This window comes from Entamoeba histolytica, genomic scaffold (genome assembly GCF_000208925.1).
Source record: "Entamoeba histolytica HM-1:IMSS scf_1104750519125 genomic scaffold, whole genome shotgun sequence".
Taxonomy (NCBI): Eukaryota; Evosea; order Mastigamoebida; family Endamoebidae; genus Entamoeba; species Entamoeba histolytica.
In genome coordinates this window covers 55,194-81,000 of record NW_001914874.1, presented here as the reverse complement: position 1 = coordinate 81,000, position 25,807 = coordinate 55,194, and the positions used below count along the sequence as shown (strand labels likewise).

The 25,807-nt window shown below is 25.1% G+C and overlaps 16 protein-coding genes across 16 annotated transcripts; 4 read left to right on the top strand and 12 right to left on the bottom strand.

Annotated features, from left to right (window-relative positions):
* Positions 1–1,021: 1,021 nt before the first annotated feature.
* Positions 1,022–2,048, bottom strand: EHI_187020 (glyceraldehyde-3-phosphate dehydrogenase, putative; the record flags this gene model as incomplete). Its single annotated transcript, XM_649267.2, has 1 exon — positions 1,022–2,048. The coding sequence occupies one exon, from the start codon at positions 2,046–2,048 to the stop codon at positions 1,044–1,046; it is 1,005 nt and encodes a 334-aa protein (XP_654359.1). The 3' UTR covers positions 1,022–1,043.
* Positions 2,049–2,300: 252 nt separating this feature from the next.
* Positions 2,301–2,926, top strand: EHI_187010 (phosphatase, putative; the record flags this gene model as incomplete). Its single annotated transcript, XM_651328.2, has 2 exons — positions 2,301–2,833; positions 2,878–2,926. 2 exons carry the CDS (start codon positions 2,301–2,303, stop codon positions 2,924–2,926), a joined length of 582 nt encoding a protein of 193 aa, XP_656420.2.
* Positions 2,927–2,964: 38 nt separating this feature from the next.
* Positions 2,965–4,026, bottom strand: EHI_187000 (DnaJ family protein; the record flags this gene model as incomplete). Its single annotated transcript, XM_651329.1, has 1 exon — positions 2,965–4,026. One exon carries the CDS (start codon positions 4,024–4,026, stop codon positions 2,965–2,967), a length of 1,062 nt encoding a protein of 353 aa, XP_656421.1.
* Positions 4,027–5,180: 1,154 nt separating this feature from the next.
* On the bottom strand, positions 5,181–7,906 carry EHI_186990 (tyrosine kinase, putative; the record flags this gene model as incomplete). The annotated part of the gene is made up of 2 exons (XM_651330.1): positions 5,181–7,690; positions 7,738–7,906. 2 exons carry the CDS (start codon positions 7,904–7,906, stop codon positions 5,181–5,183), a joined length of 2,679 nt encoding a protein of 892 aa, XP_656422.1.
* Positions 7,907–8,324: 418 nt separating this feature from the next.
* EHI_186980 (uncharacterized protein) lies at positions 8,325–8,799 on the bottom strand (the record flags this gene model as incomplete). The annotated part of the gene is made up of 2 exons (XM_651331.1): positions 8,325–8,450; positions 8,500–8,799. 2 exons carry the CDS (start codon positions 8,797–8,799, stop codon positions 8,325–8,327), a joined length of 426 nt encoding a protein of 141 aa, XP_656423.1.
* Positions 8,800–8,865: 66 nt separating this feature from the next.
* On the bottom strand, positions 8,866–9,441 carry EHI_186970 (uncharacterized protein; the record flags this gene model as incomplete). Its single annotated transcript, XM_651332.1, has 1 exon — positions 8,866–9,441. One exon carries the CDS (start codon positions 9,439–9,441, stop codon positions 8,866–8,868), a length of 576 nt encoding a protein of 191 aa, XP_656424.1.
* Positions 9,442–9,513: 72 nt separating this feature from the next.
* EHI_186960 (prefoldin, alpha subunit) lies at positions 9,514–9,945 on the top strand (the record flags this gene model as incomplete). The annotated part of the gene is made up of 1 exon (XM_651333.1): positions 9,514–9,945. The coding sequence occupies one exon, from the start codon at positions 9,514–9,516 to the stop codon at positions 9,943–9,945; it is 432 nt and encodes a 143-aa protein (XP_656425.1).
* Positions 9,946–10,040: 95 nt separating this feature from the next.
* On the bottom strand, positions 10,041–11,049 carry EHI_186950 (protein phosphatase domain-containing protein; the record flags this gene model as incomplete). The annotated part of the gene is made up of 2 exons (XM_651334.1): positions 10,041–10,772; positions 10,819–11,049. The coding sequence occupies 2 exons, from the start codon at positions 11,047–11,049 to the stop codon at positions 10,041–10,043; spliced, it is 963 nt and encodes a 320-aa protein (XP_656426.1).
* An 856-nt stretch (positions 11,050–11,905) lies between these two features.
* On the bottom strand, positions 11,906–12,550 carry EHI_186940 (uncharacterized protein; the record flags this gene model as incomplete). Its single annotated transcript, XM_651335.1, has 1 exon — positions 11,906–12,550. The coding sequence occupies one exon, from the start codon at positions 12,548–12,550 to the stop codon at positions 11,906–11,908; it is 645 nt and encodes a 214-aa protein (XP_656427.1).
* Positions 12,551–12,958: 408 nt separating this feature from the next.
* On the bottom strand, positions 12,959–14,098 carry EHI_186930 (peptidase T, putative; the record flags this gene model as incomplete). Its single annotated transcript, XM_651336.1, has 1 exon — positions 12,959–14,098. One exon carries the CDS (start codon positions 14,096–14,098, stop codon positions 12,959–12,961), a length of 1,140 nt encoding a protein of 379 aa, XP_656428.1.
* Positions 14,099–14,152: 54 nt separating this feature from the next.
* On the bottom strand, positions 14,153–14,950 carry EHI_186920 (3-oxoacyl-(acyl-carrier protein) reductase, putative; the record flags this gene model as incomplete). The annotated part of the gene is made up of 1 exon (XM_651337.1): positions 14,153–14,950. One exon carries the CDS (start codon positions 14,948–14,950, stop codon positions 14,153–14,155), a length of 798 nt encoding a protein of 265 aa, XP_656429.1.
* Positions 14,951–15,699: 749 nt separating this feature from the next.
* EHI_186910 (protein phosphatase domain-containing protein) lies at positions 15,700–17,526 on the bottom strand (the record flags this gene model as incomplete). Its single annotated transcript, XM_651338.1, has 1 exon — positions 15,700–17,526. The coding sequence occupies one exon, from the start codon at positions 17,524–17,526 to the stop codon at positions 15,700–15,702; it is 1,827 nt and encodes a 608-aa protein (XP_656430.1).
* A 98-nt stretch (positions 17,527–17,624) lies between these two features.
* On the bottom strand, positions 17,625–18,376 carry EHI_186900 (uncharacterized protein). Its single transcript, XM_651339.2, has one exon. It carries the CDS (start codon positions 18,365–18,367, stop codon positions 17,645–17,647), a length of 723 nt encoding a protein of 240 aa, XP_656431.1. The 5' UTR covers positions 18,368–18,376; the 3' UTR covers positions 17,625–17,644.
* A 1,161-nt stretch (positions 18,377–19,537) lies between these two features.
* On the top strand, positions 19,538–20,716 carry EHI_186890 (uncharacterized protein; the record flags this gene model as incomplete). The annotated part of the gene is made up of 1 exon (XM_651340.1): positions 19,538–20,716. The coding sequence occupies one exon, from the start codon at positions 19,538–19,540 to the stop codon at positions 20,714–20,716; it is 1,179 nt and encodes a 392-aa protein (XP_656432.1).
* Positions 20,717–22,014: 1,298 nt separating this feature from the next.
* On the bottom strand, positions 22,015–22,692 carry EHI_186880 (uncharacterized protein; the record flags this gene model as incomplete). Its single annotated transcript, XM_651341.2, has 1 exon — positions 22,015–22,692. The coding sequence occupies one exon, from the start codon at positions 22,690–22,692 to the stop codon at positions 22,015–22,017; it is 678 nt and encodes a 225-aa protein (XP_656433.2).
* Positions 22,693–23,812: 1,120 nt separating this feature from the next.
* EHI_186870 (uncharacterized protein) lies at positions 23,813–25,153 on the top strand (the record flags this gene model as incomplete). The annotated part of the gene is made up of 1 exon (XM_651342.1): positions 23,813–25,153. One exon carries the CDS (start codon positions 23,813–23,815, stop codon positions 25,151–25,153), a length of 1,341 nt encoding a protein of 446 aa, XP_656434.1.
* Positions 25,154–25,807: the final 654 nt, after the last annotated feature.

Genomic DNA, 25,807 nt, shown 5'->3' with positions numbered 1-25,807 from the left:
AATGTAAATTAATTGTGTTATTTTTTTCTTTTGTTATTTATTTCACTTTTTATTGTACATTCTTTTCTATTTTGTTATAATTATTTATTTCTTTTTTTTCTTTCTTATTTAAAAGTATCAAAAATAATTTTTTAAATTGTTGGTTGTTTATTCTCTTTGTTTTTTTTTCTAGTTTGTTTTTATTTAGATTTTTTTTTGAATGTTTATATTCAATACATTAACAAATACTTCAAAACCTTAATGTAATTTCAAATTTTAATTCTTTTTCTATTTTCAAAATATTATAATTTTATAATAATATAAAATACTATTAAATAATATAAAAAAAACAATAAGTTATAATTATTTTTATGAAAAGAAAAACTCAAAATAATTAAATATTTTCTTCAAATTATATTACACGTTCATTTTGAATGAATTGAAAACAAATTTAATTTATTCAATAAGTATTTTTATTTAAGTATTGTTTACACTAATTCATTTTAACTTTAATAAATAAATTCAATTTAAATATATTAGTAATGAATTATTCATCACTTTAACTTAAAAGCACTTTTAATAGAACCTAATAACAATGAACTTATTTTTTTTCAATGTCAAACAAAGTCCAAAGAACATATTACATTTATTAATCAAAAGTCTTAATAATAATTAAACAGAAAAATTAATTTAATTAAAAAAAAGTTGTGTTGGGCATTTAAATCAAGAGTATTGTATTAGTTTTAAATATTTATTTGAATACTTCAAATAGCAATTCTTCTTTACTGTGTTATAATTATATAACACCCTTATTAATTTGATATGTATTTTTCATCTTTATTTTCATAAATCGACTTTTCAATCATAAAAGTTTATTATATGATATTCGTTATAACAGATCTTTTAATAATGACATACCTTCTATGCTTCAACTATGACACTCACTATTTTTTAAAGAATAAATATGTCTAAATTCAAACCTTTGGCTGAATTAATATAAACACCTATCTCAAGTCAATAAAATAAAAAACATAAATATTGTCAAAACAGAAAAGCTAACTTAATTAGTGAACTTTAGAAATGATTTGGATAAGATCAACAAGTCTGTTGGAATATCCCCATTCATTATCGTACCATGAAACTAATTTAACAAAGTGTGGGTTCAAAAGAATAGTAGCAGCTGCATCGAAAATTGATGATCTGTTATCATGGACAAAGTCTGATGATACAACAAGGTCTTCAGTGTATCCAAGAATTCCTTTCATTTCTCCTTCTGATGCTTTCTTAATAGCAGCTTTAATTGATTCAACAGTTACTTCTTTTTCAAGTCTGCATGTTAAATCAACACATGAAACATCTGGGGTTCCAACTCTGAATGACATACCAGTAAGTTTTCCATTAAGGGATGGAATAACTTTTCCAACAGCTTTAGCTGCTCCAGTGCTAGCTGGGATAATGTTAGCACATGCACATCTACCAGCTCTCCAATCTTTTCCTGATGGTCCATCAACTGTCTTTTGAGTAGCAGTAGTAGCATGAATAGTTGTCATAAGACCTTCAACAATTCCAAATTCATTGTTAATAACTTTAGCAAGTGGTGCAAGGCAGTTGGTTGTGCATGATGCATTTGAAATAATGTTCATTTCTGGTTTGTATGCCTCAGTGTTAACTCCAACAACAAACATTGGTGCATCAGCAGATGGGGCTGAAATAATAACTTTCTTAGCTCCTCCCTTAATATGAGCTTCAGCCTTTGGAATAGTAGTGAAAACTCCTGTTGATTCAACAACATAATCAACTCCAAGTGCTCCCCATCCAATTTGAGCTGGATCTCTTTCAGCTTTGACAACAATCTTGTGTCCATTAACAATAATGGCATTTTCTCCAGCTTCAACAGTTCCTTCGAATTGTCTGTGGACGGTATCATATTTTAATAAGTAAACCATGTATTTTGGATCCATGAATGGATCGTTGATAGCAACTAATTCAAAATCTTTTCTTTCAAGAACGACTCTAGCAACGAGTCTTCCAATTCTTCCAAAACCATTAATACCGACCTTAATTGACATAATACTTAATGAATGAAAACAACAGTTCAAAGTGTTGTTTATAACTGTTGTTGCACGTGTTCAACCGTAATTTCCACGTAATGAAAACTACTATTTATATCACAAATTTTCTTATTTTTTTTTACTTTTTTAAAAATAAAAATATGTTATTTCAAATGATTCTTTAATGATGGTATTAATAAAACTTGAATCATAAATCAAATGAAATAAATCATGGTGAGAAAATCTATATAATATTTACATTTTATTTAAATGAATAAAACAAACTACAACAACATTATTTCAATAAATCAACAAAGAGAGTTTGTGTTATTTCAAAATATTCAAAAAGAATGTCCATTATTGGTTGTGTTTGACTTAGATGATACTCTTATCCATACCCACATAAATACTAATAATCTATGTATTAATTCATCAGATATATTTACAATTAGAGTTAATGAAATAAAGTATTATTGTGAAGTAAGAAAAGGAGTTGTTGAAACATTGGAAAGACTTTCAAAACAATTTCGAATTATGATTTATACTGCATCAAAAAAAGAATATGCTGATCAAGTTGTTAGTCATTTAGAAAAAAATTGTAAATTATTTTCTAAAATTCTTTATAGAGAAGATTGTCTTGAAGAAGAAGGATTTATTTATAAAACTATTCATAATATTAATTATAATGTTAAACGAATAATTTGTATTGACGATAATCCTTCTGCATGGAAAAAATTAGAAAATGTATATGTTTGTAAAAAATATAATGGAGGAATAGATGATGAAATGATAGACATTGAAAAGTTTATTAATTATTGTTCTTTTATGGATGATGTAAGAGACATAGTATTAGAACATTCATTAAATGTTGTATTTTATGTTTTTTATTCGTTTAATTTTAAATTTACAAACAAAATAACAAATAAAAATTTATTTAAGCCCAATTATGTACTGTTTTCAAAACTTTCTTTAAATCATCTTTTTGTTGTTGTGATAAATATGTAGGATTTTGAATCTTGAAATGAATTTTTAAATCTCCATAATTTCCAGGTGATTTTCTTATTGGCATACCTTTTCCTTTAATTACTTCAACATAATCAGAAGTAATAATATTTTCTATTTTCTTACTTACTTCTGAACCATCTAAGAATGGTATAGTTAATTTAAATCCAGTTAAGGATTGAAGTAAATTAATTGTTATTGTACAATGTAAATCATCTCCATCTCTTGTAAATAATGGATGTGGTATTGTTTTAATTACAAAAACAATATCTCCAGCTTCAACATTTGGTGATTCATCTCCATAACCTTCAAATCTGATTTTTGTTCCATCTTTCCATCCTGGTAAAATATTCAATTCAACTTCATTTGATTCTTGAGTTGTTGAACCATTTGAATGAGTAATATTTTTTGTAATTCTACGTGTTTTCTTACACCCAGAATATAATTCTTCTAAAGTACAATTGACATTTGAAGTTACATCTTCCCCTTTCTGTTTACCAAAACCTTCATCCATAGATGAATCATCTCCTGTATTAAATGTATATCTTCCTCCTTGTGGCATTCCAAATCCACTAAATCCTCCAAAGTCTCTTGGCATTCCTCCCATATTAAAACTTCTTTTACCTCTTCCTCCTTTTGGAACTCCACCCATTCCACCAAACATTTCATTGAATAAATCAAATGGATTAAAATCACCATTACTAGTAAATGTATATGTTCCTCCTGGAAATCCTCCTTCTCTAGCAAATCCATTACCTCCCATTCCACTCTTTAAACCATCTTCACCATAACGATCATAAATTTCTTTCTTTTTAGGATCTGATAATACTGAATAAGCTTCTGCAATCTCTTTAAATTTTTCACTTGCTTCTTCTTTATTATTTGGATTTCTATCTGGATGCCATTTTAATGCAAGCTTACGATAAGCTTTTTTCAAATCATTTTCATTAACATTTCTGTCAACTCCTAATATTTCATAATAATCTTTTCCCATGTATTTATTGTATATGTTTTTTTAGTTCACAGTTTAATGCTTTAAATATCTTTTTTATTGCTTATTAATTCATTAATCTTCACCACCTCCTAATGATGTGTTTCTTCTATTTTAGTACTTCTCTAACTGTCTTGATTCCTTTCATCTAAATCTTTTATTTTTATCTCCTCTGACGTGTGAATTGTTATCAACACGTCACCATCTTTTTTAAATTCAAAAATTACTTTTAACTTAAAATGAAAAAAAACATGTAATTCATCATTTCTATTTTTATGACTCATTTAATTGCTCCTAAATGTAGTATTTTAAATTATTAGAACCTTAAAGTATTTGTTAATAATTTTTACTCTCAGTAAAAATGTTGCTGACGTGTGTTAATACCACATCCTTTTTATAGGTTGTAGTATATTTCCATTTTGTCTAGCTTTAAATAATAACTCACTACTACTACATCTTCTTATAAAAAAACATAATCAAAAAAAATAATAGGAAATTATGCTACCCTATCAATTTTTCACACGAATAAAAAAAAAAGGAAAAAAATTATCATCTTTCTCTAACTTCTTTTTCCCCATAATGATTCTTAGAAATATCATTTCAAATTTTTTTCTTTTTAAATTAATTGTTATTAGACATAATAAAATACTTATCAATATTGAATCAAAAAAACCAATTCATTATTTTATATTTTTCATATCTTGAATAAAGTGATATTTTTCAACTTATTAGTTGAATAGATTCTTGTAATGTAATTCTTCTTTCAAACATTAGATATACTTAACGTTTTTTTTTAAATTGAACTGAGCTTTCTTAATTAAAACTCTTTAAGTTATGTATTATTTAGACTTAATAATTGGAAGAATATAAAACATATCAAATATACAAAGAACTATCTTTTTAACTGCTTTTGATACAAATTAATACTTTTAAGTAGTATTAAACAAATAATAAGTAATACCTGTTTTTTTTTATTTCATTGTTCTTATTATGAAACATTTCATTCTAAACTTCAATAGATGACTTTAAAAGAGTCTTATTAAAAAATGAAGTAGTAATTTTTAAATCTTCATCCAATTGAACATTCTTAATAGTTGTGTAATAATAATTAGTTTTATTTAAAAAGAAAAAAAAAAGTTGTTGTTCAACAAAATTAGTTAAAAGATATCTTGATCGAGTAATGAAACAATGTTTGTTGAGGTCATTGGATTTTCTTCCACTGTATCTTTCAAAATTCCATCTTCTGTACTTGTAGATTGCTGATGACTAATATTATCTTCAAGATTCAATGACACATCCTTTACACTCTTTCTACGAGCAAATTGTTCTTTGAAATATTCATCTAAAAATTCATCAATTTGTTGGAAAGTCCAACGAGCACTAGGGTCTTGATTCCAACAATTAGTAATAAGGTCAGCCATTTCTTTTGGTACAGAACTTGGAATTGCAAGTCGTTTACCTGAATTTATGAAATCGGCAATATCCCAATTGTGTTGGAATAAATCTTGATTAGAATATGGCATTGACTTACTGAGTAATTCAAATGCAACAACAGCAAATGAAAAAACATCTACTGGAGTACCATAATCACTTCCATTAATCATTTCAGGTGCCATATAAGCAGGAGTACCAACTGCTTTTGTCATTGAAGCACTTTGTTTGATAGATAAAATATTCTTTGAAGTTCCAAAATCAGATATTTTAGCAGCAAACTGAACTTTTGGTGAGAAGGAGAAAAGTAATAAATTGTCCGGTTTTAAATCTCTATGAATAATACTGTTTGCATGCAAAAATCTCATTCCTTTAGCACAATCACTAAGTACTTTAATTGCAAGTAATTGTGTAAATTCATCTTTGATGTATGCCTTTTTAACACTTCCAAATGGTGCATATTCCATAACCATCATTGTATGACCTGGTACATTAGATGATCCAATAAATTGAACAATATATTCATTTCTTATTGTTGAATATGTACTAACTTCTTGTTCAAATTGCTCTTTATCTTTTTCAGTTAATGTGGTTTTACTTTCTTTAATTGCAACCGTTTGTCCTCTATAAACTCCTTTAAATACTCCACCAAATGTTCCTTCTCCAATTAATATATCACATTGTACTTCAGTGTAATCAATATAGGGAGAAACAACACTCTCTATATTAATTGGAATACGTGCATATAATGTTTCACCTTTAGAGTCAATAGCAGAAATTGTTAAATATTCATCAGTTCTACATGTACATAACATAATAACTTCAATCGTTAATGTAACTCCAAATCCTTTTTCTAATTCACCTTCTCCATGATAAACTGTTACTTTCATTCGATGTGTTTCTGGTGCTTCAACTTTATATTTTAATGATTTTTTTGAAGGATTAGTAATAACTATTTTCTCTTGAAGTGGTTTATTAATTTCAACTGGTGCTTTTTCTGAACCAAAACGTAATTCTTCACTTCCAAATTTAAATGGGAAGTTTTCATTAAAAGTAAAATCAACTTCACTTCCATCTAATCTATATGTTTGTGGTTTATCTTCAACTGGTTTTTTAAAGAACCAAATACAAAATACAATGATAATAGCAATAATAATAAGTAATAACACAACACCAATAACACATCCAAGAATAATTCCTGCTTTAGATTTAAAGAATTTTTTTACACAAACTTTATTTGTTGGGTCATAATAATAATCATGAATACATTCACATGTTCTATCATCACATGAATCTATTATTTTTTTTGAATTTTTTATTACTTCAAACCAATCTGGTTCATTTGTTTGTGAATTAAAAGTAATAACACCACCAACATAAAATCTTTTATGATTTAGTCCAACTGCAAATCCAACAAAATCACCAACTGCTTTACCTTCATAAGACTCAAGAAGTTCAAATCTTGGAGAATACCCTGAAAGTAGATTATCAAAATAAATATAAGCTGATCCTTTTCCATTTCCACTTGTCCAAACACCAATCATAATCATACTTCCATAAACTGCCAAATTATTAGCATTTCTTGGATTATAAATAGTAGTTTTATTTAATCCATAAAAAGGTAAACTAATAGTTGCTTCTTTTTCATAATCAGTATTTTTATCAAAAACAACCATTAAGTTTTGATCAGATACTTGAACATATAAAGTATTATGTTGATTAGCTATAATTGGGTCATATTCAAATGTCTCTGATTGTGTTAAATTAGTAGAAAATTTAATGTCTTTTATTTTTCCTGCTCTACCATATTGGTCTAATTCAATTAAACTAACTGACTTTCCTTTTTTTACAAAAACATATTTATCACCTGCAGTAATATATTCTCCACATTCAGTTTTATTTTCTTGTGCTTTTTCTCCAAAAGCACTTCCACTATATACACCAAGATAATTGTCTTTACACACAAGAATAAATTCTTTATCTTTAACTTCTGGATAATCTCTTTTTTGAAATGCCATAGGACTATTAACATCAGAAAAATTTGGAGTTATTTTATAAATTGATCCCATTTGAGGTTCTATTGAATTAAATGTTCCTTCATTTAATACCATAATTATATCTCTATTACAAAATGCTTGTGGTCTAAAATTCTTTTCATCTTTAATAGTGAAAATAGTAGAACTATTTACTTTTTCTCCAAGATAAGTATCCATTCTATATTGTTTTAATGTACTATCTAATTCATTAGTTTATTATTACTTTTATTTTAGTATAAAAACAAACTATAACTCAGACCACTATTTTTATAATACAAAAAGAGATTATATCTCATTGTTGTAATTTCATTATAATGAATTTGAAACATTTGAGTCTTTCCTTCTTTTTCTGGAAGGACAAGGTCTGTTAATTTACCATATGCTACAGAAAGAATAACTACTAAATGTAATAACATGTTATTTTAAGTTCTTGAGTGATCTTTTTATTTTTTTTTCTTCTGATAATTTTTAAATTTTTCAAAATTATTTTACAATACCTTATATTATTTTATTCTATAATTTCTTTTCATTGTTTCTTTATAATTCTTCCTTTTTTAAATGTTCAATGAAACAGGAAAGAAGATGTAGTTTTATTATAAAGAAAAAATCAAAAAGTTTATGTTATAAACTTTTTTTCAGATCAATCATTTTTTTTATTATTTAAATAACTATTTAATATAAATTTCAAAAATAAAAATAAAAATTGGAGTTTATTTTTACAATGAATCAATAATAAAAAATAATTTTTTTAATTCATTGTACTTTATTATAATTATTATTATTGAATTATTCAAATAATTGTTTTATAAAACATATTTAAAAATATATTCTCAATTATTTTGTTTTAGAATGTAATTGTTTTCTTAATTCTTCATAAATTGAATCTTTAATTTGTTGTTTCTTTTGTTTATTCATTAATTTTCGAGCAACTTTCTTTTCAACTTTTTTAACTTTCTCAGTCTATTTCGTAAATAATTTATTTTTATTTAATAAATAGATATAAACAAACATCAATTGTATTATTTATTTCTATTTTTTGGTCATATTTTTTACTCATTTCTTCAATAATATCAAATTGTTCTTGTTGAGAAAGATTTTTTTTCGTTTTTTTTACTGGCTTAATACTTTCGTTTTGTTCTTCATTAAATTCGTTTTGTTGTTGGTCATTATTATCTTCATTTTCTTTTTGTTCTGTTTTTTTTTGTTTTCTTCGAGCAAATTGAGGATGTTTTCTTTTAGTTCCAACTAATTTAGGTTGAAAATGAGATGATTTACGTGTAGTATTTTTATGATTGCCTATTCGAGGCATAAGTTTTAATAATTTCTCAGTTTTAAATTTCTAATTAAACCCTTTTTTTAATAACAAAAAATCCATTCAATCAAAATAATTATCTTCCATCATTGGCATTTCAACCGTTGACTTACTCTTTGCTTGTTCTTGTCTAAGTAATTTATTTTTTGCTTTCCATTCTCGTTCTTCTTCATCATCTGAAAATTCAGGTGGTTCTCCATCTCCTTCTTCACGGTCAGTTCCTTTTCTACTTACTTCATCAACATTTACAAAATTCTTTTGAACATCTTCTACGTAAACATCTTGTCCTATGTCAGTAGTTCCATCAAAAATATAGAAAGGGTCAGTAATTTGACCAAAAATATCATCTACTTGACCAAGAAATTCTTTATCTTGTGAGTATAAAATAGTTCCATTATTAATTACTCCATAACCACCTTGAACTAAACTTTTTCCTTCAACAATTTTTACAACAGTTCCTACTTTTTTAATGAACAATGGTTTATAATTCTTATCAATTGGTATTTCAGTTGGTTCTTCTATTTTCTTTTTTCCACCAATAATTGCTCTAACTGGTGGTTCTGTAATAAGAGATCCATCAAAAGGTTGTAATTTTGGTTGATGTTCAGGTGTACAATCCATTGGAGTGATTGGTTGCATCTTTTGATATTTTGAGGGTTTATAGTTTTAAGAAAAAAAAGAAATTAATTCAAAACTAAAAATTGAGAAACAATGACTGAAAGAGAAAAAGTACATCAAGAAACTGAAGATGCTATTCACAGAGCAGATGAATTTGTTCAAACAATAGAAAGAGATATGTTATGTATTGATGATCGTATTAATGCTTTTCGTTTAAAACAACAAGGATATGAACATCTTCTTATTCATATTAATTCTATTCAATCAGCTGATAAAGAAACTCTTGTTAATATTGGAGAAGGTATTCATGTAAAAGCAGAATTTAATAAAAAAAATATGATGCTTGTTGGTATTGGTTTAGGATTTTATCTTGAAGTTTCTATTAATGAGGCAAAAGAAATTGCACAAAAACAAATTGAAAGACTTGAAATGGAAATACAACATGACCTTCTTGAATTAGCAAAGAGAAAAGCAACATTAACACTAACAAATCAAGGAAAACAACTATTAGAAAAAGGATTTTAATGAATTTTTATTGTTTTTTTTATCTAAAAGTCTAAAGAAAAATTAAAAGTAAACGCCTTTTATAATTTTTATATTTGAATTCAATGCAATAACATCTAAAGATCCACAACTACAACACAAATATTATCTTTGCTTCCCTCTTTGTATGCTTGATTCCTAATTGTTTGGGCACGAATTTCAATTGGTTGACCATTAGTCATTATGTCATGAATTTCAAGATCAGTTAATGCATCAGTTACACCATCACTCATTACACAAATGGAAATAATATCTTCTTTTGATATTATTTTGGTAGTTGGAATAGATGTCATAGGAGGATGAAGTGATCTATCACCAATACTTCTAGTTACCATAATTTGTCCATTAACACGTTTAGTACCAAACAAATTCATTACCACACCACCATTTTTAACAATCATCTCTTCTTCTTTTGGGTCAGTAGCTTTATGGTCATAAGTAATTTTTTCAATACTTTTATCTTTTCTTATTACATAAGCAGGAGAATCACCACAATTACCAACTTCAATACTATTTTGTTTAACAGCAACAATAGTAGCAGTACAACCTGCAGTTGTTTCTTTTGAAACAATATCATTTAATGATTGGAATGTATCATTAATATTTCCATGACATGAACCATATACTTGTTTTAATTTATTTCTACATAATGTAGCTGCTTCATGACCATTATGACCATCAAAAACTGCAAAAAGATCAGCACCTTCAATATTTGTGGCAACACAAATACGATCTTCATTATAATTTCTTCTTCCAGAAGTATGAGCAACAGCTGAAGTACATTGAGTAGAAGTTTCATAAACAGAGAGCTAAAAATGAGTATTTTAATACTAGTACTTTTATAATATAACAAACATCTGAACAATTAAGGTCTTCATCATCACTGTCATATTCAGTATGGTCAATGTTATTATCTGCTAAGAGTTGTGCTGTTTTTCCTTTTTCAATAAGAATTGTACTACTTTTTCTTGGTAAATGAACTTTAGCTTTTTCAGCTTGTTGACGAATAAATTCTTCTTCTGAAGAATCAGTTGAATCATCATAATCATCAAAATTATTATTGGAAGAGGAACCTTCAGAAGACATTAAAATGAACTGGAATTATTTATTCTTTTTGAAACAAATTTTTAAGACTCTTTTTTCTCTTTTTTGTATTAATTTTTAAAACTATATATATAGTTTTTCTTTAATTCTAATGAGAATTTTAGCTTTAATTATATAATTAGTATCACAAACTATCATTATTGTATAAAAAACATATTTTTATTTTATTTTTTTTTTTTGAAATTCTTTATTTGATAATTGGATTTTCTTTTTGAAGGTATTATAAAATCATTCTATTAACTTAATATTACAACTAATATGTCTTCGACAGAACTTTTCTTATTTGTTAAGGTAATTTGATTTAAAAATTCTTGTTGATTTTTCTCTGTCATTCTTCATTTTTATAAAAAAAAATGTTATAACAAAAAAAAAAAAAATAAAATGGCATTGAAAACAATTATTTAATAACCTTTTTTGTATTTTTTGTATTGATTTTAGAATTAAATATTGTGTGATTTGTTTTAAACATAAATTGAAATAATACAACCATTTTTGAAGTGAATTTTTTATAGTTAGATAAAGACATTAATCCATCATAGATGTAAGTTGTTTATAATATAAAATCAGAAGACAATAACTTTTTTATTGATAAAAAAAGTAGTTTTGAGCAAAGAACATAAAAACTTGAAAGCAATAAAGAAGAACTAAACTTACAAAAGATTTTTATTGAAAATAGAAGAAAGTCAATAAGAAAGAGAAGTGATTGATTTACATTAATTAAAAATTGAAGAAAATAGTTTAGAAGGGAGTTATTTATAAATTTAGTTAAAGATATAATTTCCAATAATTTTTTAAATCAAAAAAATAAATATAAAAAATTTATAAATAAATTAAGTGTTTATTTTGAATATATTTTAATTATTTGATGAATCTCTCTTAATTGTTTTAATGAAACTTGTGATAAATCAATTTCAACATCAGGATCTTTTGTGTTATAATTTAAATATGTTAAAATTTCAACTAATCCTTTTTCTTGAGTATTATTTAATTCTCTTATGATGTATTCTACCCAATATTCTCGTTCTTTTTTACCATTACAATCTGTCATTCCTAATAAATCGTCAATACTTACAGTATTAGTTTTTCTCATATTTGTTAATACAGTGATATATGTTGTGAATACTTTTCTCAAATACTCATCTAATGCTTTTCTATCAGTTTTTCGTTTTTGTACTTCAATGTCACATACTGGATAATTGAGACTATTCAAATAATTGATTATTCGTTGTTGAATATCACTTAATGATTGATGATATGTTATTGTTGAGTTTATAGCAAGTTCTTTAAATAAAATAAATTTATCTTCATAACTTATTTCTTTCTTTGAAAAGAAATGAAAAAGTTTAGTACTAATGATACAAAATTCTTCTTCTACACTTTTGAATAATATATCTTTTTCATAAATATCATTAAATAAAAGTTTTATTGATGGAAATAATTCAATCAAATTATCTATATAGATATATTTTCGTTGACTCTCCATAAATTAAATTATTTGAGTTATTTATTATAAAGTTTGTTAAGCATTTCAGTGATATCCTTGTTATTTCTTCGAAGAAATGTAACATACAAATCCACTCTTTTCAAAAGTATATTTATTTTTCAAGCAATGAATATTCCTTCAAATTCACTCGTTCTCTTTTCCTTCATTCTTTTTATTGACTCATTACCAAATGAAAACCAATTTTCTTTTATTTTTCTTTAAAAAATGATGATGTGTAAACTATTTATTCTTCAATAATAAATTGAAGTTAGTTATTTTTAAATAATATAATAATTCTCAAAAAAAAAAGTTTTGATTATTATTGAAATATTTAAAAAAATAAACAACTTCTTCTAATTTTATTTTTTAGAAATTTAAAGAAAAATAAATTGAAGGAATGACTTAAAATTAATTTAGATCAATAATTAATTGATTTACAATCTCAACTGCTTTAACCATTGATTCTACAACTGCAAACTCTCTTCTGGAATGGAAATTTATACCTCCTGAAAAGAAATTAATTGATTCTATTCCTTTTTCACACAACCAACAACTATCAAAACCTCCTCTAAATGGTTTTTTAATTGGGACAACACCACATCTTTTCATTGCATTTATTAAATTATCTTCTAAGACTTTACAGTCATAAAATCTTTGAATATTAGAATACATTCGTTTCATTTCAATACTCACCTTAACAGGATATTCACTCTCTACAATTTTTCCATTCTCATTCATTATTTGAACAAAATGTTGTAATTCTTTTTCATCAAAAGATCGTATAATAAAAGAACTACTTGCTTTTGTTTCATTTGCTTTACTTGAAGTACACAAAACAAACCCTTCTTTGTCTTTTGTTAATGATGGATGATTTATTGGTTTCAATTCTAAATAACGTAATAATGCACTAGGACAACATGTTCCTTCAATTTGAACAAAACAATTTATTGCATTAAAGTTTTCTGTTGAATATGTCCCTAACTCATTACCATCTAAAGAATAAGCCTTTTTTGCTTTAAGTTTGTTAATGTCTAAATGTGTTATACTTCTTCCTATTTCTTCGTCAGGAGTAAAAACTATTACTACAGGAACTTCTTTATTTTTGTACATTTCACAAATTGTCATGAGTATAGCAACAGCACATTTATCGTCTGCACCAAGTAATGTATCACCACTAGAAGTTATTATTTTTTTGCCTTGGTATTTCATTAATTCTTTAGCTGTTAATATGATGTTATTTAAAGGTAAGTGAATATCTTCTGTTCCAACAACATGAATAAGTGGTTTAATGTTTTTACCAGGAGCATCATTTGAAGTATCTACATGGCCAAAAAAAGCTAGTGTTGGAGAATTAGAAAGATATGCAAAAAGATGACCAGTTTGTGTTAATTCATTTTTAATTCCCATTTCATTTAATTCATTCTGAAGGTATTTTTCAAATTCAATTTGAGTAGGAGTAGATGGAACAGAACTAGACATTGCGTTACTAGTTGTTTCAAACTGAACGTATTTAATAAATCTTTGGACAACCACCTCCTCAATATTCATTATTTAGTTTATGAAGATTAACATTATATAAAAATAAATTAAAAAAAATTCATTTTATACTATAGAAGCTCCTCCATCAACAAGTAATGACGTTCCTGTTATAAATGAAGCTAAATTACTTCCCAAGAAAAGAACAGCATTTGCAACATCATTTACTTCTCCAACTCTTTGTAGTGGAATGTCAATGGAATGATGCATTGAATCAATTAATTCCTTCCTAATGCTTTTGTCATGTGCCATCTCTTCACCAAACCTACGTTCTAATTCTTCATCTGAAATCCATCTTTCAACAAATGTATCACCTGGACAAACAGCATTGATACGAATATTTGGTGCATATTGAAGTGCCATCATTTTAGTAATATGCATAACTGCAGCCTTACTATCACTATATCCAAAATATTGAGGGTCAGCTTTAATAGAAACATCACTACCAATATTTACTACAGCACCATAACTTTGTTCAAGTAAATTATGAAAGTGTTTTGTCATTTGCCAAACACTTTTTACATTTGTTTGATAAATTAAATCAAATGTTTCCTCAGTCAGTTCATCACAGGTGTCATAAGTAACTATTCCAGCATTATTAACAAGAAGATCTAACCTATTATACTTTTCTTGAACAATATGAACCAATGAATCATACTCTTTGAAATTAGTTACGTCAAAAGGAATAAAATCTATTTGTCCAAAATGTTTATTATTTAATTCATGTGAAATAGACTCACCTAATTCTTTTCTTCTTCCAATAAAAATAACATTACATTTTTGTTCAGTGAGTTGACGTACAATAGCTTCTCCAATTCCCGATGTTCCTCCAGTAATCAATGCAACCTTTCCTTCAAAATTCATCACTGATTAATATTACTCAGTTCATTCAAAAAATAATAAAAGAATAAAATGACAAGTACAAGTCAATTAAGTATTTCTATTTCTTATTTAATAGATGTAAACTAAGGAATAGACAACAGTCCACACAAAAATAAATGACTAATATTTATAAGTTCAATTTTATTGTTATAATATTAATAACAAACCATAATAAATGGGAAAAACGCTTCAAACAACACATCATAACTACCTTCAAATAAATCTTTTTTTGATGGCAATACTCTTAAATAAAGTAAAATTGATATCAATAAATACATCACCATCATAAAAATAAACCCTTGAATATGAACAAGTCCTAATGCACCACTTACAATTCCACATCCAATAGCTGCAATAACTTTACAACAATAAATTGTGTCTTTATTTTTTTGAATGAGTAAAGGTGAAAGAGAAGGAATTGTATTAGACATACTTGGTATTTCCTTTTTTTTAAAGTTCTTTTTTATTTTTATTTTTTTTAAAACAAAATTTAAAAATATGTTTTGTTATTAATTGGAAGAATTACATTTTCATATTGTTATTTTTTCATTATTAATTATTCAAAAGATTCAGACAACAAATAAGTCTAAACATACTTATAAATTTAAGTTATAAACATAATGAAAAGAATAAATGAGTGAGGTTGTTGATGAAATAAAACAAAAATCTAATTAAATAATCAAAAATAAGATGAGAACAAAATTAGCTTAATTATTATACATCAATGCATTTTATTTCCATTTAAGTAATGAAACAATAACACTAACGTTATCTTTAGACCCTTTTTCTAATGCATCCATCGCAATATTTTCTGCAATTATTGTTGGGGCTTTATTTAATTTCATACCAGTAATTACCCAATCAACAACATCATCATAATTTAATGTTTCATAAATACCATCACATGATATTACAAATGCCTTATCTTTCTTTGTCATTTCATAAACTTTCACATGTGGAGTAGAAATTACAGCTCCTCTTCCTCCTTTATATTGTTTATCACCTAATGATCTTGAAACGGCTAAACTACCATATACTCTTCCACCATAAACAGGAACACCAAGACTTGTAATCCTTTTCTTTTCATCTGGTAATTTTGCTTTGTGTTGAACTGAAAGTACTTCATATTGTTTTCCTTCAGAAATAACTAATACCTCTGAATCACCAACATTTGCACAAATTAAAAACCTACCAATCACCAAAACAACTGCTGCTGTACATCCTGAATTATCATAAACAGTATTACATAATATTTTATCACTTTTACTGAAAATTTCATTCATCATCTCTTCATACATTTTCTTCTTCATCAATTCACTTTTCATAAGTTCTTCTTCAACAACACTTATTGCAGCTTGTGAAGTTCCACTTCCTCCATGTCCATCAAACACTGCATAAAGTCCAAATTTAATTTTATCCTTCTTTATTTTATCTTTAACAATTTCAGTATCTTCATTTGTTGGTCGTTTACCTTGTAAAGAAATCATTCCAGTAATACATTTAACTTTTTTACTTTCTTTAAATTGATAGTTAAAGACTTTAAATGACTCTTTTTCTTCATTAACATTAATTTTTTCATTTTTTAATTTTGCCTCTTTTTCTATAACTGGATAAATTGCACGTGGAATTTTGAGTAATGAATTGGGGTCAGGAATATTAGAAACTATAATACCTACTTCCCCTGTCATAAATGGTTTACTAAATTTAAATTGTTGTTTAATAAAATTGATTTCACTAATACTACCATCGTATTCAGGAAAACAATTTTTTAATGGATATCTCTTTATTAATTCATCAAAATGCTTCTTTATAAGGAATATATACATTCCTTTACTTTCAAAGGGATGGTCAGTAGTTGTTGTTATTCGTTTCAATGTAGAAATAACTCTAAGTAAACAATTTCCTTCTGGTTCAACAAAACAATAATTGTCAAGTAAAACCGGAATAATTATTATTGAAGGATTTCCAAGTTGAATTTGATTCATGTCTAATGTTGGAGGTGGATTCCATGTAGATAAATAAATATTAACATCGTTATGAATAAATTGTGACATTTGAATTGGACTTATTGGAGGACAGTAGTATAAATCATTTATTGTAGGAATATATTCAACTGATAAAAATTTAGACATATGAGGAATTAAATATGATAAGAAATGAATATCCTCATGATATGGAGGACAATTATATTTTTGAATAATTGGATTAAACCAAATGTCTTGTATTAGAGTCATCAATTCTTTCCATGCAGGATCCATTTTAATATCAATTGAAGTATGTAATCGTTGCATAGTTTTAGAACTTTCAAGAACTTTTATTAAAGGGGTAATATCAAATGGAATAATTTCATTGTCTTCTTTTACATCTTCTACAATATCTACAAGTCTAATAATCCCTTGAATACAATGACTAACAACATGTCTTCTAAAATCAATAGTATTTAGTTTAACCTCCTTTTCACCTTTTCCAACAAAGTCAAATGCTTGGAAAAATTGATGAATTCCATGATGAGATGGTCCAGTAATGTAAATATGAAGCTCTTTATTTGGTGTTTTCATAATGACTTAACTTAATTTAAAGATGGTATTTTTAGTTTCATCAGTTTTCTTCTCTTTTAATTTATTTCCTTATCTTAGAATGTTTTATATAACAATAATATGAAAATAACAAATCAATTTATTTGCATTTTGTTTGCATGAAGGCATTCTTAATCATAGCATGATTCTTATCCATTGATTTGTAATGTTTTTCAAAATGATATAAACTAGATTTTACTGCTTTAGAAACTTTCTTATGAGCAACAGTAGATATATGTTTTCGTAATTGAATAACACGTTCTAATTTAGATTGAACTCTTCTGGCTTTGTGATTAAATCTTCTCATTATCTTTTTGCATAATTTGTGGAATTTTTGACATCTTCTCATATTAAAAACTTTTCTTGATTGACTTTTAAATTGTTGATAGAATTCTCTTGGTTTATTTCTGTATTGTCTTCTTATATCTTTCATTAATTGTCTTAAATGTCTTCTAACAGTTTTTCCTGCAACTCTTCTTTGTCTTCTTAATCTCTTTCTTTGGGTTCTTCTAATTTTTCTAATTGAACGAATTTGTTCAGCCAATGCTCTACGGATTTCAGCGGCTTGTTTTCTTAATACAACTAATTGTTTCATCATTCCTCTCTTTTCATTAATTGGTTTATTTGCCATTGTTCTTTCAATTTTTCGAATCATTTTAACTGTTTGTTTCAATTGGGTGTATAAAGCTCTAACATTATTTTGATGTTTACGACTGTATTTTTCAAACCATCTACCATTAATAAAACGATGGACTCTATGATTTACAAAACGGTCTTCTGCATTAACAGCAAGTAATACACAAAAAATTAATAACACCTTCATCTTAACTATAAAAATATATTTTTTTTTAGTTTTAAGTTCTTTTTTATAGTTCTTAAATAAGAATATTATATTTTTAAAGACATTAGACAATAAAAAGAAATTAATAATAACTAATTATCTCTTTCAGTAACTTCTACAATTTGTTTATATCAATTCAATTTATGCTTATGCCTTTTTTGTTCTATTTTGTTTGTTTTTGATAATGGTATAAATGAACGTGTTTATGAATATATTTCTACAGTTAAGTCTTCTGATAAATAAAGAAAACTTTGGGACATTTACATCAATTTCATGTTAAATTTATTGCCTAAAGATAATTTTTGTTTTTTCTTTTTGGAGTGTCAAATTAATTTGAAAAAAAAACTTGAAAAATTAAACAAAGAAAGATCATTTTGTACATCTTCTTAGGTGTTTCATTTTCTTTGTTTGAAAAGTAAGTTGGAAGTACCAGATACCTCTCTTAAGAAAGATGTTAAGAAAGCGCTTAAGTACTTTACATAATCTTTTCTCTGTATTTTGATTATAATCTCAACGGCATAGTTCATTATCAATATAAGTATGCTTCACTAGAAGTATAAATGAATTGAGAATAGAAACATTTAGTATAAATAATTTCTAGTTTTAATAAACATATGTGTGACTCAACTTCTTATCTTCTATTAGTTTTTTAAATGTTAGTATTTTTTATTTTCATAATAAATGTTTTTTTTTAAATTAATAAATTCATATTAGATTAAAATTTGAAGAAGAAAAACCTTCTCTAATACATAAAATGTATTTGTGTTAAATTTTACTGATAATTTAACTATTAAATATGTACAACTTTTGGATTAATTCTTCACATTGAATGGATTATTCATATAAGTTTATTATGACAAATAACATAAATTAAAACTATTTTTGTTAAATTCATTAATAAAAAGAAAAAGAAAATTATATAACTGCTAATAAAGTAAATATAATCCAATGTTACTACTAGTAAGTATTAATTAGAAACAGAATAGTATTTATCTTTTTTGGTTTTATGACAGATAAATTTATGTAAGTTTCATAGAACAATTTTTGAAGTTACTTGTTAAATAACAAATTTCAACAAAGAATTTTTTTATAAAAATTTTCAAAGAAAAAATTAAAAAAAAAAAAATAAGAAAAGTTCTTATTTTTTTAGTCATGCAAGAACTTATGAATGCTCTTCAAGCAAATGGTAATGAAACTATAGACAGAATAAGAAAAATTGAAGAGCGATTAGATTCACAGCAACAAATTATTGAAAAATTAACATTAGAGAATAGAAACCTTCATCATCTTTTATTTTCAATTATTAAAACAAGATTACTTGAAATTGATGATGTTTATGATGATGACATTGATTCTCAATACATTGAAAAAATGATTGGTGATAGAAATCAAAGTCTTTCTATGTTTGGTGTTTCTAGTTTTAATTATATTAATGAAGTAAGAAAAGTAGATAAACCACTTAAACCAATAACACCAGAAATACTTATTGCATGTTATAAACTAACAGAAAATGAAAGTGAAAAAACAAGTATTTTATGTGCAATTGCAAAAAATACAAAATTAGAATATTCAACTTCATTATGTGATATTCTTGTTTCACATATTGGAGATTCTAATGAAGTAAATGAAGATTTAGCAATAGATGCTTTTTGTTCAATGAAATGTAAATATAAAAATGAACAATTAATTCTTAATTTATGTCAGTGTTTAATTGAAACACCAAATGATAATCTAACAAAGAAAATGAAATTGGCATATTTAATATTAAGATATTCTGAAATAGAAGATCATTATATAAGAAAAGCTATGTTTACATCAGGAATTATTGAATATATTTGTGAAGATTATTTATCACTTCAACAATGTGGAAGTCTTGGAGTATTACTTTTAGTAATTAAAAATTTATTAGATGACCAAAGTTATACTGATTTTATTCCTTTTGAATGTGTAGAAGCTATTATTCATTCTCCTTTATGGTATGAAGATTTTCAAGATAACCAATGGAAACAATTAACTCATTTTGAACCTTTTTCATTACTAAAAAGTCTTTGTTCATCTCCTATTCAAAGGAATGTTATTAGTAGAAGTGGGTTACTTGAAGATATTTTTGAACACATAGACGTAGATAATAAAGATTGTCTTCTTATTTTATTAGAATTAAATAAAATTTGTCCTCAAGATGTTGTTGATTATACTGAAATTATAAAAGAAGCAATGAAAGACCATCAAGAAGATAAGGAATACCTTCAAACGGCAACTCATCTCCTTTGTGCAATAGCATTATCTCAGTCTTCAACTTCAAGACAATCTCATCTTGAAACTCAAAAATAAAATCACAACTAAATTTTAAGTATAAAAATACTTTTTTCTAATTCAAATAAATCTAATTTTATCATATTTCTTATTCCTTTAAATTCTTTATTAAATTAAACTATTTAATATTATAAAAAATAATTTAAATTTTTAAATTTTCTATTTTATTATTTTCTTTGGAGCAGAGATAATTTCTATTTAAATTTGTTTATATTTAGTAAACTTCACACTTGGGTAAAATTAGATGTTTTTTATTTTTCAATTACCACTAACTTGTAAACAAATTTGTATTAATTAATAAAAAAAAAACAGTTCATTAAGACAATAAACTATATGATATCTTATTAATTAAATTAGTGTCAAGTTTTTATTTTGTAAAAGTAACATTTAATATTTTATTGTAATAAAAGTTTGTATCTCTTTATTTTAATAACATCGTAAGAAGTTTTTAGAAACACTAAAAAGAACTAAAAATATTTATAATTTTTAGAAAAAAGTATCAATTAATGATACATGAAGAAAATCATAATGTTTAGTGAGACTAATCTTCAATAACAACATATTAAACTAAACTATTCTTAGTTATGTAAATTAATAATTCAAATAATTTTTTTTTGTTATGAAAAAATGATTTCGTCATGTTTTAGTAAATTAACAATTTAAACTTACTCAAACACATAACCAACAACTCCTACAATTAATTTAAATTAAAAATTGACTATTTTAAGTAGTTTTAAACTACTTTTTGTTTAACAAACATTCCACTCTAACTTATTAAAATTTTTCTTGTAATCCTCCTTAGTCTGTATAAAAATGATCAACAAATACATTAAATACAATTCTTTTTATATACAAACTAAAATAATTATTTATCTTAACTGTAAATAAATAAAGTATAGACTAAAATTTAATTAGACTTAAGCAAAACACTTAAAGAAAGCGTAAATCACACCTCCAATCCAGCAACAAATAAGCCATAATAATAAGCAAATAATGAAGTCCATTCCAACTTCTTTAGTCTTCCACCAAATAGCCAATGGTGGAATAAAGATACAAAGGATGATAATGATAATGTCGTCGTCTCCCATAACCTAAACTGAGTGAATATTTAGTAATTTCAGATACTTTATTAGTGATATGCCACGTCATTTTCTAATTTAAGTTTATAAGTAACTAATTTGCCACACCTTGGAAATACTAAAATTAACACCTTCTTGATTTTTATTGTTTAACTCATTCTTCTTTTTCTCTTTTTTAAAAAAAAACATTCAAAAAGTTCTTACAAAAACTAACATTAACGAAAAAAAAATCATCTACTAATGGAATGGGACTTGGAAATAACTAAATGCAAGCACAATTGGTGAACCTGATATCTTATTTGTTGAGTAATAGAAACAACACCAAAGACTATGTTGATTATTAATAGTATTAGGTAAATTAATATGAAATAAAATAACACCATCTTCTAAAGGATATTTATATATTTTTTCATGTGTTTGTTCAAGATGTTCTTTTAACTTAGGTGATGGTTGTTGTGTAATCACTATAGTGTCTCCTTTATGTGAACGTTCATTCAATTTTATGAAAAGAGAGTTATAATTAACGACTTGTAAATAAAGTTGTTGAAGTGAAAATTGAATTTTTATTGATTTCACATTTTCTGTTCCTTTCTTTAAATGAATTTGATAATATCCTTTTTGTTGAAGTTCAAATGAAGACTTTGTTTTTCCTTCAGACAAACAACTGAATGTAGGATAATTTTGAATAGCCTCTTTTTGGTTATAGAGAGTCAAAGAAATATATAATTTACCAGCGTATTGAGGTAAAACACTAACTGAGAACTCAACAACATTTCCTTTCATATTAACCTCAAATGGAGTTTGTTCAGCAATATACTGCAATCCATAATAGTTAATTTCATTATCAAGTTGAGTTATTTCATCTTTTCCATTGGTTTCAGAAGATTCAAAATAATTTGATAATAAACTATTCATTAATGATGTTTAAAATATTTACTATGAAATAAAGTTCTTTCTAAAACCATAAAAAATTCAAAATAAAAGAACATAAAGATACTTTTTATTTTCAAATACTACATGAATTACTAACAAAAATATTTAAAAATAATTTTTATTTAACCTTATAATCCAACAAAAATAAACTTTATATATTTTAAAATTCTTTAAATAATTGATTAATCACTTTACACTACTATTTCAGTTTTATGATAAAATATATTTGATTTGTTCTATTGAAATTTATCTAATGATAAAGTTTATGATAAAAAAAAACAATATTTATGTATTTTTATTATTTATCAGTATATATTTTTGTTTTTCTTATTTTTATTCTTTTTAAGATCTTTATTGGAATATTCCATTTTTAATTCATTTTTATTTTGTTATTATCAATATTTTTGTTATTCATTGTAAAATTCATGTGAATGTGTTTGATTTTATTCATTCTTAAATGAAAGGAAATACTTGGAAATACAAAGAGAGTCAATAAAGTTAGGAACCAATCAAAAGTAATACAAATAATTTTGAATAGTGTTTTAATTAATACAATGAATTAGATTAATAAATCATTCTGTTGTTAATCAAAGTAATAGTAAAAATAATGAAATTAAAACAAAACAAAATATGATTTGAATAAAAAACAAAAAATTGATTTAAATAAAAAAATGATATTAACATATTCTAAACAAACTATAAAGCATAAAATTGAGTGTATTAGAAAAACAAATAAACTACATTATTTTGTCCAAACAAAAATTATATTTTCTTTAAAATATCCAGTAATAAAGTAAATAATTAGGAAAATACTACAATAAAAAAAACAAATTATAAATATTTAATAAACTTAAAATAATTTTTTTTTCATAAAATAATCAGAGAAAGTTATATCTTTAGTATTATTTTTACTATAATTCTATATATTCTCTTGAATTTTTCAACAAGTAACTTTACTTGTTATAATACTATTTTTCAAATAAAATAAAATTAAAGTCATTTATAACAACAAAAAAGTTAAAAACTAGAAAAAAATTTATTAAACATCATTTTCTTTAATAAAGAGATTTAACGAAATCTTAAAATAAAAATTCAAATACCAATGAGTAAACCAAATAACACATATGAATCTACCATTGATGACTTTACTTATTCAAGTAGTCTAGTTAGAATTCTTGCATTAAAATATGATTCTTTTATTTCTAATTTGATTAAATCACCAGAACAAATTCAGATAAAAGGTATTGAACAAGATGAGGATTATATTGAATTTAAATATCACTACCAAAAACTCAGTAATGAAAGAAAAAAAGAGTTAATTGATACATTTAAAACACAGGTCTATTTATCTAATTTAGCTTCATTACCATTAGAGATTTCAATTAAAGTATCTTTACAAGAGTATTATAACAATACTTTGAAAGTGATTAGAGTTTCAAGTATATTAAAAGGAACTTATCAAATCAAAATTCCTATAGGATATGATTCTCCAAATCCTATATTCTTTGACTCAGTTACCATTAAAATTGATGTACAGTATCCAGACGATTGGGCATGTGATGGTTTGGATATTATTCATTACGTCTCAGATGAGGAACTTCAAAACAGGTCTTTTGTTTTCTTGTCTGGAAAAACACTTTCTCTTGCAAGATTCAACAAAGAAATGATAGTACCCGGTTATGGACTTCGTTCAAAAAAAGGTACTGGAAAGCTAATTTTAAAATCTAAAACTAAAGCACCAGACTACTCTAATAGTTCTTCATGTAAAACTCCAACTGCAACAAATACCAAAAGTGTAAATCATCCATTAAATGAAAGTGGTACTATAACACAAACACAAAAAACAAATGGTAATTCGGATAAACCAGGGTCAGTTGAAATAAAAAGTAGTGTTAGTGTCTACCCTCAAACAAATAAAAATAATGATCAAGACATTAAACATTTACCTGATGGTGCTGCTATATATGAAGTAGATAAGTTTAAAGATGAAGTTAAGAAAAACCACAAGACTTATTATATGTTCACTTTAAAAGACTTCTTTTTGAAATTAAAGATAAATGTTCATACAGATTATCACAAAGAAATAAATAATAAAGAATGTTTTAAAAAAATAAGAATCGAGGATGAAACTGTTTTATATGATGTTCTTTTTGGTGGTGCTTTTGATACAAAGGAAGATGCAATGGAATTTCTAGATGCTAAATTATTCAAAGACTTCAACCTAAAACAAAGTCTTGATGAAGGTAAAGCTGTGTCTGGTGATGAATATGCCGTTTTAGAAAAACATTACTTTGAAACAGAATTTGGATTTATTCCTCTAGTTTATCCTATTCCAAAGGAGTACAGAAAGCAAGAATACAAGTTTTTTGTATTTTTTAATTATCTCCACCCATCTAACGAAATTTATCCAGTTCTTATACGTAAATTGGAGAATTATTATTAAATACAATTAGTGATTTTCCTTTCTATTTTTTTGGATGTTTGTTTATCAGTAACTCTTAAAAAAGGTGTTGAGTAAAAATTACAAAGAAGCATAGTATGAATGTAACTATATTAGAATTGAAATGGAATTAATTAGTGTTATTTTATTATGAGGAGAAAGGAATTTTTCATAGAACAAGTCTAAACTTTGATTAAAACAACTCTTTATATGCTATTATAAATATAAGGAATTTTTGAATAAAAGATGATAAGTTGAGTCATATGTATTATATTTAACTATCATTTTATAGAGAGAAGGTAATTTTGGTAACTTATATAAAAGAAATTCATCACATTAATTTTCAAAAGAAGAAAAAAGCAAGAAAAGAAAAAGTATTATAAAATAGTTAAAAATATCAACAAACTCATTTAAAAAAGAGTTGTTTTAAGAAAGTGTATTGAATAAAAATAATAAAATATTGTGAGGATTTTTAATAAGTAAGCAAGGTTTGAAAATAGATAAATGTCATAAAATTAATAATTAAATTAAGTTAAATCATTTTTTACTTAATATAATTTTTGGAGGATAATAAAGTTTAAGAAGATATTATTTTGTTGATAATAAAACTTAACTCAAATAGAATCAGAAAGGCAATTTGAAATTTTTTATTTAGAA

Bases quoted from the DNA above. Each gene is read 5' to 3' on its own strand.
- EHI_186900 (XM_651339.2), bottom strand. From the start codon at position 18,367: ATGAAGGTGTTATTAATTTTTTGTGTATTACTTGCTGTTAATGCAGAA.